This window comes from Melospiza georgiana, chromosome 12 (assembly GCF_028018845.1).
Source record: "Melospiza georgiana isolate bMelGeo1 chromosome 12, bMelGeo1.pri, whole genome shotgun sequence".
Classification (NCBI taxonomy): Eukaryota; Metazoa; Chordata; class Aves; order Passeriformes; family Passerellidae; genus Melospiza; species Melospiza georgiana.
The window spans coordinates 114,814-132,098 of record NC_080441.1 but is presented as its reverse complement, the minus strand read 5'-3'; the positions used below and the strand labels follow the sequence as shown (position 1 = coordinate 132,098).

Genomic DNA, 17,285 nt, shown 5'->3' with positions numbered 1-17,285 from the left:
CTTTTTAAAAAAACAACAACAACAACAAAAAAACAGAATCAGTAGGAAGAATGGAGACCTTCACCTGTGCAGCTTGCCCTTCTTCCCACTGGTGCACCTCCAAACTGTGAAGCATGCTGATGGATCTGCCCAAGAAATGGCATTTCCAAACTTTTCTTGGCAGCCTGAGAAGTCTTTTTTATTGCAGCACTTTTCTTGCTGTTTGTCCAGCTTTTACCTGAATCTTTGCTGCTCCTAATCCTTTACGAGGGCATGTAGCAAAAACTTTAGAAAGTCAAGGTGCATTTCAACTTTTATCAAGAATATAAAAAAAATAATTACAGCATGCAGGAGACAAGGCCAGTCTTATGTTGCTCTCATGTTTTGCCCTCTTCTGCTGTCTTTTTATTTTAAATTAGAGTCATAGAAAATACATTTGGGAGGACTTGCTCTAAGGGAAAATCAATCTATACCAATTCCAGCAGATATTTGTCTTATGACCCTGAGTGTTTTTTAAGACCTGCGGTGATGGCAATTCCATGTGCTCTCTAGGCCTCTTATTCCTTGAAAATAGAAATTGTTACCTAATGTCTATTTGAAATGTAAGTCAATTCTTCTCTGTCCTCTGAAGTGAATGTAAAAAGAATTACCGCAGGAAGGAGAAAGTGCAGGTTGATGGAGACACATCGGACTATCTACCCACCTGATCTTATTGATGTAGTGGAGACAAACTGGTCTCGAAGGGGCTCAGGGGAGGACTAGAACTCCAGTTCCCCCAATGAACAACAGAGCCTCCTTCATCAGTCTCTCAGGATCCCCCTGGGCTGTGCAGCAGCCAGGTTAGGGGAACAGGGGGGTTAGGCACAGCTTTAGCACCACAGCAGTGTGTTGTGCTTCACGCTGGAAAGCAGGGAATGCTTATATTCAGCAGCAGATTGTGGAATAAAGAGTTTACTATAGAAAATAAAAAAATCCAATAGCTCATGCCCAACATAATGAACTACCTTTGTTATTGAATTTAATTCTCCTTGAAAGCAATTTCAAGTTAGAAACATGTGGGTACGGGGTGGAACTTGTTTGCCTGTTTTTAGTGTCAAGATTTCTCCCACAAAGCTCCATAAAAAAAAAAAAAAAAGCTCCATTTTCTCCATATAGGCACTGAAGGGCATCTGTCTGATTTCAAGTAAATTGGCTGTAGGTACTGTACCTCAAAATATTAATCTTTTTTCACTAATTGCTATGTAGGAGTTATTCACTGACTGAAAGAACCTTTTGTATTTTGTATCATACATACCAGTTCTAAGACATCACTTCATTATATTATTTTACTCCTCTATCATGGGTACAGCTTAGTGTTCCACTATATTAACAATCATTTAAGGATCTTTAATTGAGTGATACAGAGAAGGGCATTCAAAACAGAAACTAGGACTCGGCTGAGCAGGCAAATTACCAGTCTGAACACATTTACTGAAAGAAACCCTCTCCTCAGCAGATGAGGAAAGTTAAGTCTCTCTTGTGATGTCATGAAATGGAGTTTACAACCGGCAGTATTCAAAGTAAAGCGACACTAAAGGGAAAACATCCTTATTTCCAGCTCTAATGATAGTAAGGGTTTATCTGCTATTGTTCTGTTTGGGTTTAGCTCTGGAGTTTTTTCAGGAGAGGTAATCTGAAGCCTATAGCATACATGTGGACACCCCTTGAAGGTGGGAATTTCAGTTTTTATTGTTTCCACATTCCATTTGAAAATACTGGGCAATATTTTCAAACATTTCAGATGTAGACATGTGTCTATGTCTCTTTAGGAATCAAAGGTGAAGTCACCCATGACAGTATGTCTGAAAATAACATACAACTGAGAGGAACATCTTGGAAATCTGCATCCAATTTCTTCAAGTATAAGTTGGTCCAAGTCCATTTCAGAAAAGTAAGGAAAGATACTGGTCGATATCCATGCCTGGGACAGTCAACCAACAGTTTCAAAAATGTCACTTGTAACTCAGTATTACAGGTATTGAATTCTGAGATAAGTATCAGATGAAGATGGAAACAGAGGGCTATTGGGACAGTGGAAAGGCGGGAAAAAAAGGAGGACGAACTATGAATGCAGCTCAGGACAAGGACTGTTTCCATTTTCTGTTTAATATGAGGACTAATCTGGGAAACACAGTGGGACCAAATCCTCTTGTGGTCACTGCTACTCCTAAAGAAGCCTAAAGCTGAGTCATGGGATGTTTAGCTCTATAATTGTGTCCAGAGTGATAACTGTACATTAGATGTAATTCCTTAGAACTATGTTTGTTTCTACAAATCTCAAAAGGAACCACCATTAGATAAGCAGAGGAAAACAAATTCATTATCAGTGTAAAAATCCTACTTTCTGTGGATAGTGCAACCCTGTATCCATGGAAAGTATTCTTCGTGAAAAAGGATGGTAGGTCTCATCATCTGGAGATACAGCACTGAGGTTGCAATGGTTTTCAGCTGTGGGAAAGAATTTAGAATATTTTTGCATTATAATAACTTGGTTTAATGTGTTCAGAAAGAACTTGCCTATGAAGTTTTAATGTCCTTGGGGAAATAATAGAAATCAGCATTTTTTTCAGAAAACAATTAGGAATGTTTGGTGCTATTCCTTTTTCAGAACACAGCCCTGCAACAATTTCTCTATCTTTGAAGGCAAAACCATTCTGCTGGGATTCTACTGTTTTAAAAAGGCTCACAACATGACCTGTTTAGCTTTCTGTAATCCCCAAGATCTTTGCTCTTTTGGGAATGCAACTCCAGTTAGAGAGCACCATAGTCTATCTCAAGACAACGGTGCTCCCCAACTCGGAGTAGGTCCCATGTGAGTGTCAGCCAGCTGGCAGAGGGTAGAATATTCCTTAGGTGCCTGAGGTGGCAGCTGAGCAGGGAGTTCCTGTCCTTTTGTAGAAGAGCCATCCCAGCATTTTAAGAGCTTTCTTATTTTCCCTAGTACAGCAAAAGCCATCTGTACTGGTGCCATTAATCCCCAAACGAAAGCCTGGCATAGATAAAGCAGTGTAAAGTTTCCTTTTTCTTTCCATTAGTTAGGATTTGACTGTCACCATATGGAGTTTATTGTGGTACATATCCATTATAGTCTATGCAGTGTATGCAGTTTTGCTTACCAATCTTAAAATTTGTATCTGGAGAAGTCATGGGAAGCATTGAAAGTTGAACTTGTTCCAATAGAATGTAGACTCCACAAAGCCTGGGATGGTGATCTGTGGTTTAAATGCTTTGGTGAAGATCCAGCAGTTGCACCTGACCCACTCCAGTCTGAAATCAGAGAGTGGGAGGTACAGAGATAAAATTATGTACAGGTGCCACATCTCAAAGTACCAGAGAGCAGAAAGGAGAATGGTCTGTGCTTGCTTTCTGTGACACCCTTATTCCTGCCTAGCGGCCGGGGGTCTCTGTGCCACACGGTGCACAATTCCCGATTTAATTTTTACATTAGCTCCATTACGCTTGTGCAGGTGAGGCTATACACTAGCATTTCCGTCTTCTACTTCCCCTTGAGGACCCAGTCTAGGAGTACTAATTTGATAAGGTCACACAGGAGGAGGCAGGAGTTACACGAAGGGTAGGAATCGCAGCCTTATCCTTATTGCATCACACAACACTGAGCTGGCTCCTGCTCAAGGGGGAACAGTCTGGTTGCTACTGAGGGCACTTGTGCTGAATTCTCCTTCTGCAAATGGAAAGCTGCCTCTTCCTCAGCAGCACAAGGTGCATGGGATGCTGGTCACAAGACACAGGTATTAAAACAGGACTTTTAGTCTGGTTTCCTGAAAACCAACTAGTTAAGCTTCTCCTTCGTTATACCCATTCATACCATCATTTAATTTTGATAGACACACAGAGTTATTAAATTCTTCCCCATTTCAGTAAAAAAATCAACATCACTGGAGTAGACCAGAATAAGCCCATGCTATCTCCTTGCTGAGCTAGCAAATAAAAGAATGTTAGAATAATTTAGATTGGAAGGGAACATTGGAGGTCTTTGCTTCAACCTCCTGCCCAGAGTTGGATCAAGTGGGTCTGGCATCTGTCCAACTAAATTATGACTCTCCAAGGAGAGGGACTCCCCGCACCATCTCTCTGGGCCACTGCCACCCAACTAGTGAAAAAAGAGAGTTTATTTATAAATAATATGAATTTCCATCACTTGTGGCTTGGGTCCATTGCCTCTTGTCTTCTTGCTCTGGACCTCTGAAATTCCATCTCTTTTCTGTAACTGCCCCTCAGATAGCCAAAGACAGCAAGACATCTCCCTTCTTCCCAGGCCGAGCAAATCCAGCGACTGCACATAAAAATTGGCAACTTGTATGCCCAATATTCTGCATAAATTTCAGAATCTCAGCTATGTGAAGACTGGAAAGCCACCAAAAATACGGCTCACATAAGGGAGCACTGAATGGCATGTGAGAACAGAATTAAGAGACCGAGCTGAAATACTTTTTGGAAATCTGCAGTTTTCACTGCATGCTGTCACCCTGTCATCATATCACAAGCAGTTAATGCAAGAGGATAAAGACCTATTAAAGAACAGTTATCCAATGCAATGCAGAAGGGCTGTTGAGAGGAGCCTTATTTCTTAATGCAGAACAAATGTGACACCAGTAGCAGACGAAGATTTATGAGTCAACTGAACAAATCCCTTCAGTGCTTACCAGCATAACTACTCAGACGAAATCTTCCCCAGCAGAAGTGTACTCGGCACTGCTTCACCACTTCATCCTTCATTAGGCAGTGAAACACAAAGATAAAGAACCCTAAAGAAGAATGGAGAACACACATGAAAACTCGTGAATCTCTCCTATCTGTTGCCCCTTTTCTAAACTTCTGTCATGCCACTGATACCAATGTGTTCTGTGTGGGCAAAGTGTTCCTGGCCCAACATCAGGATCTTTAAGATCTCTTCTAACCCAAGCCACGCTACTATTTCATAATCATGTTGGCCAAGAGTTGCACTGACTTCTTCGTGCACGTGAAGGTAATAGGAAGAGTTTTCTGCAGATTTGGTTTAAGAATAATCTGCAACTTGATTCTATCAGCCGTTTTTATGGCCAGATGAAAAGGATCATGCCAGTTCCTGACAAGGCGCATTTATCAGGACTTGTGTTTCCAAGGCATGAATTTATATCTTTAGTAGTCTACCTATCACAGCAACTTATCTAAACACTGTCATCCCACTGTAACAGAACTTTCCTTTTAAAATAGCTAAAGCCTCTAATACAAAAGCAGTATCAGTTCTCCTCTTCCCCCATGCTTGAGTGACATGATATTACAGATGTATTGTTATTTCACATTCCTAAACCCTTGTGTTTATAGCACTACTCCATTCTGAAATTACCTTGCAAGGTGTTAAAAATGCTGAAGAGATACAAGAAAAATATCCTCACTGCTCCCCAGGCAAAAAAGGCAGAGCCCCACGTTAACCCCAAAAGAAACATCAGGCTGAAAGCACTTTTGAGGTCTTGGAGAGCACCCCGTTTCCAGAATCTGGATGTCTTTTGTGTCCTTGTTTTCACAGAGTGGATTTGAAGGAGAACAGTGATGAACATAGCTGTATTCATCAAAAATATTAAGAAGAAATAGGCCACAACAGAGATGTAGAACACGGTGTTGTCCTGGATCCAGCAACTGCAAGAAAGGGAGGTAAGTATTCAATAAGAAGTTTTGTGAGGGGGAAATTCAGGAAGCTGGTTCCCCAAATAAGCATTCTGTATGGTTATCCAATGCCTAGTTAGGGGCATTCCCTTGCACTTGTTATTTTCCCTCAGTGAGGACATTCATAGAATGCCTGCACTTGTCTTTTTTTATGGATGTTATAGAAATTTGGTACCTCTAAGACACGGATATTTCTGCCAAATTCAGATAAACTTGATGATTGTTTCCCAACCTAAAATTGTATAAACACAAAGACATGCTGCCTTAGGAAAACTAGGTTGAATATGACTTAACTAGGGGTCCTAATAATAGCATACCACTGCCTAGCTTTTCCTTAGGCATAAATTAGTGAATTTTACTTCTTTTTTTCATTGTGTCTTTTTTGTTAAAGATGGGGACCAACTTTCCCTCTGAGGGGTCACAGGTGTGTAGCCTCTCTGATGAGAGAAAACTCAAATACTGCAGGTAATCTTCACCAACAAGTGATTGTACTAAACAAGAAGCAGGTGGAAAAATGAAAGCATTCTTTGCTACAAAAGCATTTTAAAAAAGGATGAAAGAAGGCAGTGTTTTCCCACTGGAAAAGGGAAGAGGTTGAGACTACTGAAGCAAAACTACTTGAAATTATGATGAGACAATGATGTGATTTGACATGTAAAAAAAAAAAAACACAGAAGGAAATGTGCAAAATACTGGAACAATCATTGTGCCTTTAGATTTTTACCAGAAACCCAGAACATGCAGAAGCACATACAAATATCCCATTAGACTGCATTAATGCAATGAAAGAACAGAAACTAAAAATGGAGTTGACTGGCAGAAACCCTCCCTGTCCTCAAACCAAGTTCATCGATGTGAAAACTACTCCATGTAGTAGCCATGCATTCAAAATGTTCCTATGGACCAGAACCACTGAAAGGAGAGGGTAAAGATGAAAGAGCAGAGACAAAAGTGAGTTATTTCTGGTTATCCCTTGTATTTTTCAGATATTCTGGTGACCATCAAAAAGCTTCAAGTATTATACTTACAAATTGCTGTAAGGATGGCTCTTGGAGAGTGACCCATTGCCATAGAAGTCTTTATTTATAATGAGCACAAGAGTAATCACAATAGCTGGTATTCCTAATGTGGAAAGCAAAAGAAAAATAAATAGTTTGATTCAAAAGAAAAAATTAAGAGTATGGAAAGTTGTCAGATAATCTCTGAGATGTAATTACAGCAGACATGTGCATCTTTGGATCAAATTCTACCCCCAGAGCTCCTTGTGAAACAACTGTAATTAAATATGTAGCATAGCAGGTTTGATCTCCTTATTTATGCAAATTACAAATGAGTAGGCATAAAAATATCTGTGTTTGCAAAATGTTTCTGAGCCTTCAAACATCTCCAGAAGGGATCCAATCTGGTAAAATAAAACCAAATGATTATTACAAAAGCTGAGTGTCAAAGGATAAGCAGACCACAGCATTTTGTTTTAAGAGCTCATAGAGACACATGTTTCCCAGGCAGTGCTTTATCAGTCTTCCCTTTCACACATTTCCCAGATTTTTTTCAGTTCTGGCTTTTCTGTAGAGAACAGCTGCTGCCAACAGCACCATCAAGGATGGCTGCCCCTAAGAACAATTGTGTGGGACATCAGATCTGAGGATAGGGATGATAATATGCTGCACACTATTCAAGAGCAAGAAAAAAACAACCCCTTAAAACGGTATCTAATGGTGGCCCAAATAATACAGCCCAAATTCTGCTCTATGTCAGTGCCTCTGGTAACACCTTTTCTAACAGGTGAACCAGAATTTGGATTCTTTTTGGTACGTTTCTCCCAAAACAGGTCTCTGATACTTGTCAAGGGAAGTCCTTGGGAGAGCAATGAATGAAAGCCAAATCCACTCTGTGCATGGGAATCAGTTAGAGAATGCCAAAAATGGACACAAGGCTCAGAGAAGGAATTAAAATCACCTCTGATCATCCTCACACAGGGGTGAAGCCTGTGGGCAGCATTACTGCCACTCATGTGAGGTACCCTGATAAATCATCCTGTAAAGAGGAGTAAGAAAGCAGTGCCTCACACCCACTTTCAGTTGCATATGACTGTGCAGGGACCAACAAGCACTCTGCTAATGTCTCCCAGGACAAAAGAAATTTAAGCTGAACAGCCTAGGGGAAGAGATCCATCCTCACAGCACAGGGTGTGCATCGCATTTCTGCGAGCTCAGTGTCTTCACTTATTTCTGTAAAAATGCCCCAATCTTAGAGAAGCTGACAAGCACAGAAGTGGAGAGGAACTAGTCTATTTACCCCAGCCAGCAATGCAGCATTTTAGGATGTACTTTGGGACATAAACATTGAAAACTTTGACAATAGCCAAATAAAAGTGAACAGACTCCAGGCACATCCACGTGAATGCTGCAAGAAGGAAATAGTGGAGGAGCATGGCCATGGTGATGCAGAGGCCTGGCTGGTTGAACGAGGTCAGCCAGGAGTTGGTGAGGAAGACAACGTTCAGCATCAGCAGCGCAGCACAAAGGTTGAGCAGGATTTTTGAGGGGTTGTCTCTCCGCACCTTCCTAAAAGAAAGGGGAAAGTCCGGAAGGTTATCACTGCATCATACAATTTACAGACTATTTACTCCCTACAGGAGTGTGTTTGCAGTCTAACCCTATGCACAGGAATATTCCAGATTCTTGATGTAATAACTCATCCATGTCCAGGGGTAAATTTTTGAAATGACAAGAATTTTTACTTTTTACAGACATTTTACTGGGAGAGCGGTGAGGCCCTGGCACAGGTTGCCCAGAGAAGCTGTGGCTGCTCTGTCCCTGGAAGTGTTCAAGGCCACATTGGACGGGGCTTGGAGCAACGTGGTCTAGTGGAAAGCGTCCCTACCAATGGCAAGGTGCTGAAACTCCCTTCCAATCCAAAGCATTCAATGATTTTGTGAAATTTAGGAACATAAAAATTGCTGAACAGTAAAGATAGGTGCTTGTATTGAAGTAGAAGTATTCAAATCTCTCTAATTTTGCAGCAGACAGACATCAAAATAAAGCAATATTTATACTCTCAGTCTTCCCTTTTATGCATCACAGCATCAAATACTAGCAGACATTCTGATCATTGCTGCAAATTCCTTATTGCCAAAATATTACAATCAGTGTAAGAAAAAGGATCATACTTACTCAAGGGTTAGGTATGTCATGAGCGTTATTCCCAAAAAAAGTGAAGAAGCACCACATCCTGCATAGCTTATCAAAGTTAATATATGATCATGTGTGACATCTATTTCTGTCCGGGCCAAGTCCTGTGTTACAAGATAAAGAAACACTGTTGTTTGCCAAGACAGATTTAGAAAATTCCTTTCACATAGTGAAATTACTGTTCTGCTTACTGCTACTTTTGGAGATTTTCCATTAATATATTTATGTGTCTTTTATCATATAGTCCCACAGAATATTCAAACTAGTAAATGGCAAATTAGCCTGCAGTACTTAAAGTATCTGGCAATAAATTGTGAAGCTAGAAAAACTGTTCTTCAGAAACCACAAATTGAATATGGATTCCAAGATCTTACCAAAATTATTTCACCGGGAGCTCGCTTTGTAGGAGAAACTACTTTGTTTCAGTGGCAGCTGCCATGCTTGGGAACTGCACAAACCTGCTAAATGCCTTAGAGCATGGGAGATCCTCCCTGTCCAGGAAGCGCCACTGCAAAATCAGACAGGAGGCTGGGCTCTAATTCTCCACAGCTGCTGCCAGGAGGAACACTGAGAGGATTTTGTTGTTCCCTGACACAGCTTCTCTTCTCTTTTGACTAGTAACCTGCATCTCCAATGTCCAAGGGATGATGCTGCTGAAGACCTGTAGCTGTGCTGATTACCAAAGTAACAGTGCAAGGTGCGATCTGAAAATCAGACTGAATTCTTCTTGCTTGAACAAAAACGCAAGCAAGTGTCTGGAATCGGACCCATCTCAATTCCTTTCTGTAAAGCCACAATTTTATTCCCAGGAGAGCTTTTACCTCCGGAGCAGGGTCATGCTGACAGGGGAAGCATCCAAAGGCAAAGGTGGGGCCTCACCCCATCCTGTGGGCTGTGTCCTACCAGGAATAGACAATTTAATCTACCTGATTTGCTTAGAACCTGCCTGTCTCTTTGCCTTTTGTGCAGCCCATTCTCAGGCAGTTGTCCCAGCTTTTGACATTTTGCTTTTAGAGGCAGTTTTCTCTATATTACAGAGAAATAAGAGGTGCTAGATAATGACATCTCCCATATTTATACTAAACTTTACTTTCTGATGGAGCATAGATAAAGCTTTCAAGAATGTGTAATGTCATTAGTTGTCACTGGCAGTTAATAAATTTAACACAGTATTTCCAACACATATTAAGGTTGATTAAATTACACTGCAAAGTACAAACTACATCTGTAAAACAAAATTGCCTCAAAGCAGTTTAAAGGACTTTACACCATTAAATTATTATAACTGTTTTCTTTGTATTGCTGATTTTGGCAACATTGTAGATATTTAAGAGCTTGTATAGATATGAATCTCTCATTTCTTCTCCAAAGCTAGAGATGACTTTGTTTAGTACCACGGGACTTTCTGGGAGATGATTCATGGTGTACTCACCAGTAGGACTCCAAAATGGGTAAGATGGTTACAGAAACAGATTGTATAATTCATATCTGTATATTCCATTTCACACCCCGATGTATTCCAACCACCCAGTCCATCTGTGTAATAAAGAAAAAGGATTTTTAAGCAGAGTTAGTCATCCTCCATCATTTATAGCTCTGCAGCATGCAGGGTGTGTGAAGACAAGCTCAAGTTAGTACAGATTGCAGGGTCATTTAGCAGCACACAAGTGAGATTTCACACTGAAACATCTTCTGTAGTTGCCTGAGAACCTCAAAATTTGGATGAAAGCTTTTAGTGGAATGAAGAAATATTTAAAGTAATTTACATATCTGCACACATAGAAAGAAGCTAAAGAACCTAGTGCTGGGGGAGATTGTGCTGGAGGATGTGGAAACAGAAGAAAAGAAACACACACAGGGCAGAGAGTTTGTTTAGGCAGCACTGAAACAGCCAGATCTTCCCTGGTGAGACCTAATGTTATGACCCTATTTTTGTGGTCTGCGTCACAAATTCAGAAGCTAAGATGCTGATCAAAAACAAGCAAATATTTTCTACTCCTAGTGATTGCAGAGGAAACCTCTCTCATGTGCTCCGAGTTAACCCAATTCACAGTTATCTCTCTCTGGTGACTGTCTTAGCCATTTTAAAAACCTAATCCCAGCAAAGCCCCTACTCAATTCCCTGAAGTCACGGTAAGAGTTCATCTGATATTTCATTGAATTTCTGCCTTTTTCTTTAGCAAAGTCTTCTTATTTGTGCAGATGCAGCATTGCATACTGCCATACCCATGTCCGTGGGGATAACACTGAGTACCGAGGTGTTGATATCAACACAAAGCAGCAGCACACGCTCAGGTTTCAAGGTGCAATGTCAAGAAACCAAAGCCTCTGGGAACAGAGCCAGCTCGGCAAGTAACACTTACTGTTTTTCCCAAAGTCCCAAAAGACGCAGTGCACTGCTGCATTGCCCTGGAAACAGAAGAAAGGAGGCTGTGACATTTCTTCAGGACATATGCACTCCGTCTGCAGTTGCAGGTGGTTTATCTCACCTCGAATTGGGGTGTATAACCAAGGCACTTGGATTTGATTACCCCTGCACTGCTTGGCAGCAAAGCCCACTTATGTCTGCGATTATTTGTGTGCGGTGCTGCAGAGGGGGGCTGCGTGTGAGTGGAGACACCACGAGATACTGGGCAGCCAGACACTTGGGCTTGAGGAGCCAGCCAGGATATTGGCCATCTCACCCATGGCACTAAACCAGCAGAGCCCCACTTTTTGCCTTCCCCTTTACCAAGGGAAATCCTGCGAGTCAGTGATTTTCCCAGTTTTACCTGTATCTTTCAATACCTTGTAGTCTTTTAAGGACAGCAGCAAATCTGACAAATCGTTCACCTTAGACCAATTCCCGTGTCTAATCTTATTGGGTCCATGCAGTGCCTGAGATGTCACACCAAATTACTGGTGAAATTCAAAAGTTATGACTAAGACCTGCAATAACAACCTGAGATTTTATACATTTGAAAAAAAAACCTCTACAAGAAACCTTTACTTTAGAATTTCAGCAATTCCCCCTCTCTGAAATCAGGAAAGGCAAGTGAGAGCTGAACAGATGTAAATGGATATTCAATGCAATAATTTCTCTTGGAGACTCAGTTTGTTACTCATAATGCTGCAAATTTTTCCAAGGCACAGATTCATTTACTTTTACTATTATTATATCATTAATAAAGTTTAATAATGCACAGATTTTACAGGACGCCAGCCTAACAGATAAGCTGTTAAGATGTGTGATTTGCAGGCTGTCAAATATAATTAGGCACAGAGCCAAAGATGTAGGTTTGGATGATAACTCATTAAATATTTAATTAAGATAATTTTAAAAGGTCAAGGAAAAAAATCTGAAAGGTGCCAGATGGTCTGGTAGAGTAAAAATGACAGAAGAGAGGGGATATCTGGGTGAAATTTCTGGGTATGTATTTGCCAGATGGAAAGAGCATTTTGCCACAAAACCAGCAATTACAAGTCCTCATTAACTCAAACTCTAACCAAGTTCATCTTATTGAATGATTTTCTTCTGCCTTGGGTTTGTAATATAAAACTCACGTGGAGGCTGGACCTTAAACATTGGCAGCACAAAAATTCTGAGGAATTCAATCAACAAGTTTGACCCATGCCCACTTAAAAATAGACTTTAACCTAAAGTCTGTTTAGACTTTAGACTAAGCTTAGACTTTAGGTTAAAGTCTAAACTTAAATTTAAAATAGACTTAAACAAAACAAAGAAATTTGATTTTTAAAACATCTTCGCAAGGTTTTGGGGATTTTTTAAAGTTTCTCTCTTTTGATGACCTGACCTATTTTCCAAATTCAGATCAAGGATAAATCATTTCAGTCCAATCCAAGGCCCACTATTTTCTGGCAAATAAACTACTCTTTGAAAAAAAAAATTGCCTAGATCAGAACAAGGAAACAATAAAAATGTCCCTTGTTGCTGAGTATGGATTTAGAGTGCAGACACAAGCATTAGTGACCTGCAAGGAATTATTAAAAACTGAGATGTGTGTGGTCAGTCAATGCTTGGGTCCATGCATCATGGAGAGGTCAAGCAGCAAGGTGTTTTAAGTTTATTTGTCCTGTTCCAGTTTATTGAAAATGTGAAGTCAGCTTTGCCTCACCCCATCACTGAGAAATGAACACATCCTACCCTGTTCTGGTCTATGTGGTGGAGAGTGACAGTCACGGGCTCGTTAAGGTTCTGAATTGATGCATTTTCAATGCTGGCACTCACAACATAAGTGTTCAATCTCTCCATCGTTAAACTGTCATCCTGCAGGGGGAAAGCACACACATGCAAAATGAATCCAAGCTCTGGCCTGCCCTATTTTTTTTTAAACTGTATTCCTTGGATATGGTGATCAGCTAAACTCCATGGGATGACCAATGTAATTTAGCTACTTGCTACATCATTAAAACACGAGGTTAGCTGCAGCTCAGGGACAGCGTCAACATGAAGCGGAACTGAGTTTCCGATGCATCAGCTGGATTGAGAAAGCTGTAATTGTTTCAGTACATTTAAGCACTTGGTTGCACATCACTAAGCTCATTAGACAGGAGACACAACTGTAAATGCTCCCTTGTTGTGCAAAGCATTGTTCGGTGCACTGTACGAGCCATCATTTCAAAGAAACGTCTCCCTTTCTAAGTTATACCCCCCTGACCTTAAGAAAAGTAAGTACTAGAATAGTCGTAAATCTAGCACATCCTGCTGGTATATTATTTTAATAGAGATATAAGGCTTGAAATTATTTTTGTGGTACTCGGCATATGCTAAGCATCATCCTTACGATCAGACAAGGTTAGGGGGCATGTTCTTTTCCTGCAGTACAAGAAGACTAGAATAACATCAGTTACAGCAAATGAAAAAAAGTCTAAGGTCTACAGGCACTTCTCAGAGCATCCTCACGTCAGAGAAGGTTTTGCTGCCTGAGTACATTTTGCCTGCACATGCCTCCATCAGTCTGATGCTAATATGCCCAGAACAGATGATGCTGCAATTGGGATTTCTTTTTGTAGGCACTGAGAACAGCTGAGCCCATTCTTGCTGTATTAGGGTTTGCTGGGAGTCATAGTTACCAGAAAAAGTGAAGTAGTGCCAAAAAACTTGAACTGGATCTTTGAACGCTTGTCTGGGTCAGAGTACTCGATGCCTAGGAAGTTCTTCAGGGATTTCGGCAAAAACACAGAGGCCAAAACCTTTCTGAAAGGGTTTTCTTGTACACTGATCTGCAGGAGAAAGATGATATGCTCAGACGTGCCATGCTCAGGTCAAATTCAAACTGAGGCAAAAGAGTGGGAGAATTGTCTGGTTTAGTCAGTGGTCCCTGAGGTGATACTTGGCTCTCACCTTGAGATCCACACCTCTGTTGTAAGAGGCAATGCCAAAGGCCAGTCCTCCAAATAGGCCGGGATCTGGACGCAACACCAAGAGGGCCAAGGATGTGGTTATGACTGACATATTTCTCCCTGTGTAGGTAACCTTATAGCCCATTTCCTCAGTCATCTTCAGGATACTTCAACAAGAGCAACAGAAAGAAAAAAAATAGAACCCTTGAAATCTAGTGCTGGTTTCATAATGCACACCCAAGAGACTAAGAGCCTTTGCTCTGATTTATGATCACTAGGAGCAACCACTGGAGCAGAATGGGTCCATTTTGGGGTAGATGGCAGTTTGTCTGCACAGGCTCAGGTGATGGCAAGCAGTTGAGTTAGCATGATTCAGTGGCCTCTGGCAGGTGGAAGATAGTCTCGCTGTGGGGACCACAGAAAGTGGTTCTGAGAAGACTTAAGTCAAAATCCACACCCAGTCAAAGACTGCACGTCATCTGGAAGGCAGTAACTTCTAAAATCTACTCATTGGATTTTTTCAATCATCTAATTGTACCAGGAGATGAAATACCGGAGCCAGAAGAATTTAGTCCGGTAGGAACCTCTGGAAGTCCATCCTCCAAATCCTCACCACCTCAAGAAGAATATGTTCTGAAGACAGAGCTATTGCTCAGGGGCTTGTCCAGCAAAGCTCTAACTGGGCAAACTTTGTGTCTTTGTATTTGTCCTTGCCAAGGCCAGCTGCACTGCTCAAACATTCCAAACCAGGCAGCTGAGTTCCCTTTAAGACCTCAGAGAAGAGAGGTGTTTTTTAAGCTAAGAACCTCAATCTTAGCATGCGTGAAAATCACATTATCGATGCAGCATCCTAAACACAGACTTTGAAGACTAACTTTTCATAGCTGTGTTTAAAAAGTCTTTATCAGCAAGGGTAGAGGGTGGAAGAGAGTTATGTCTCCAGGCTGACCTGCCCACAGCCCTCACTGCTGAGCCACAAAGATCCTTGTGACAGGAAATGACAGCTGGGCAGTCCCTGAGCTGCCTCCATGCCTCCATGGGATGCCCATAGGGAACAGACTTCTGCAGAACTGGCTCTGCCAAAGGATCTTGACAACACAATAACCAATTTCTGCTGGTAAAAACCTCAAATATGTTTAAGATTGAAGTACAGAAATTCCTAGCTCCAGTGATAATATTTCAATAGACTGAATAAATTATGCCATAGTGCCATTTCAGCCTAGGGAGCCTCTTCTGAGCAAGTTATCTTACTCACCTATTGGTTATTTTTCTTAAGTTCTCATCTTCTATTTCTTGCAGCAGAATATAGTCTAGTATAGCCAATACATTCTCTGCAAGTGTCACACTCACATCTGCAAGCTCTACAATATCGGAAATTTTACTTGCAATGATTTCTAGCTCTTCCGCATGCAGTGTTGCATCAGGTAAGAGGTATAAAATATGCTGTACAACATCTTGTGCATTTTCTGGAAAAAAAAAAGGAAGCGCACATGATTTATGTGGCATAGCTATCTGTCTGGCCATACAGCTACATGTCTCTCTCGAGTGCTCCTGATCTATTACAAGCTTATGTCCTAAGGATAAGTTAAAAAGCCCTCGACATGTCAATGAGACTGGCACAAACTTCTAAGTAAAATCTGCATACCCCAGATTGTATTTTAAAGGAAGAAAATAACATACTTTTCAAAAGACTATCATCACCTGCTTTTTGATTGGTAAAGACTATCTGCAAATAATATTTAGTTCTAACTTTGGTTGTTTACAAGAATTTGTGAACTATAAATTGCAAAAGATCTGCCCCTGTCCCTTATGCTGCTTACCTGGTACAGCAGCAAAAGCAAATTCTGAATGGTATTTGGTATCACCATCTCATCATCCTTCTATAATTTTTTTATAGAAGCAGATTTTACACCCTGGGAGTCAGACAGACTGTGTGCAACTGCAGATATCTTTCTGTGACCTATGATTTGATGCGCTGCTGAGGATAAGGATAGGCTCTAGTATTGGGTTTGTTCGCCATTCCAACTATTCTCACTGTTAGGCATAGCTTAAGAAAAGTATAAACAGGTGGGAGAGTTCATCTCATAGTTTACATGAATTACAGCTGCAACTTTTTAACTCCAGACACTGATTAGTGCTTCTTTCCATGACATACTGAACTGCTGCTGAACTGCTTTGATGTGTTAACAGAGCATATAGACAGGCAAAACCTGCCACATTATTCACTGGTTACCTACCTAGCTATAAATCTAAGTGCAGACTTTGAGACTAGATGATTCAATAGAGAATGTGGAAGCTCCTGCAAAATCCATCAACAATAAAAACCATTAAGATGACCAGATGCGCAGGATGCACAAAAACAACCTTATCACTTCTTCAGATGTGCAGCGTGAGCATTATCTAACTACAACTATTTTTACTGGGATTCACTGTGTCACTGAAGTATCTGGTGCCATACCTTCTGTTAGCTTGATATCTTGGAGGTCTAGAATATTATTTGGAAGTTTTTCCAGTAATTTGCATTTAGTCACGTTCGGTTTCTTCCAAAAATCTTGCTCAAGTTCAATAGTAATTTCACTGAAAAATGAAAACAAAGCACATTGTTACTAGAAAAAACAGGTACTCATGATGTTCTTCATATTTCCCACATAGGTAGCCAAGAATGCAATTTAATAGCCCAACTTAAAATGGACTTTCAAGTCAGATCTGACTTAGCACTCATCCAGCAGAATGGCGGCAGAGCCCAAATGCCAGAGCCACGTGAAACATGCCTTGAGGTTTCAGAGGAGCCATTGAGAGGAGGCACAAAGTGCTAAGGGGCACGGTTTCCCCTTCCTGCCCAAGCAGAAAGTCGGGTCCCTGCAGTGACAGCAGGTTCTGCCTACAGGTGATGGGAATGACGCCACGCCCTTTTCCTGCAGCCCACGCAGGGCAAGCCCCCGATTTCTTTGCATATTCATTGGCATGGCACTGCGGTGTGCCATGGCAGACCACCATCTGATTTGCCATTACAAAACCTGCTGTTCTTCCGTGGAAGAATCAATACAAGATGTCTCATCACTCACC

The 17,285-nt window shown here is 41.0% G+C and overlaps 1 protein-coding gene across 1 annotated transcript; it reads right to left on the bottom strand.

Moving 5' to 3' along the window:
- Positions 1 to 1,737: 1,737 nt before the first annotated feature.
- On the bottom strand, positions 1,738 to 16,264 carry ADGRG4 (adhesion G protein-coupled receptor G4). The gene is made up of 14 exons (XM_058032923.1): positions 16,255 to 16,264; positions 15,475 to 15,685; positions 14,221 to 14,386; positions 13,950 to 14,099; positions 13,021 to 13,143; positions 11,240 to 11,285; positions 10,309 to 10,412; positions 8,859 to 8,980; positions 7,981 to 8,249; positions 6,711 to 6,804; positions 5,366 to 5,655; positions 4,683 to 4,784; positions 3,135 to 3,285; positions 1,738 to 2,466 (listed from the first exon to the last, which is right to left on the bottom strand). Exons 1-13 carry the CDS (start codon positions 16,262 to 16,264, stop codon positions 3,140 to 3,142), a joined length of 1,833 nt encoding a protein of 610 aa, XP_057888906.1. The 3' UTR covers positions 1,738 to 2,466; positions 3,135 to 3,139.
- Between the last annotated feature and the right edge of the window lie 1,021 nt (positions 16,265 to 17,285).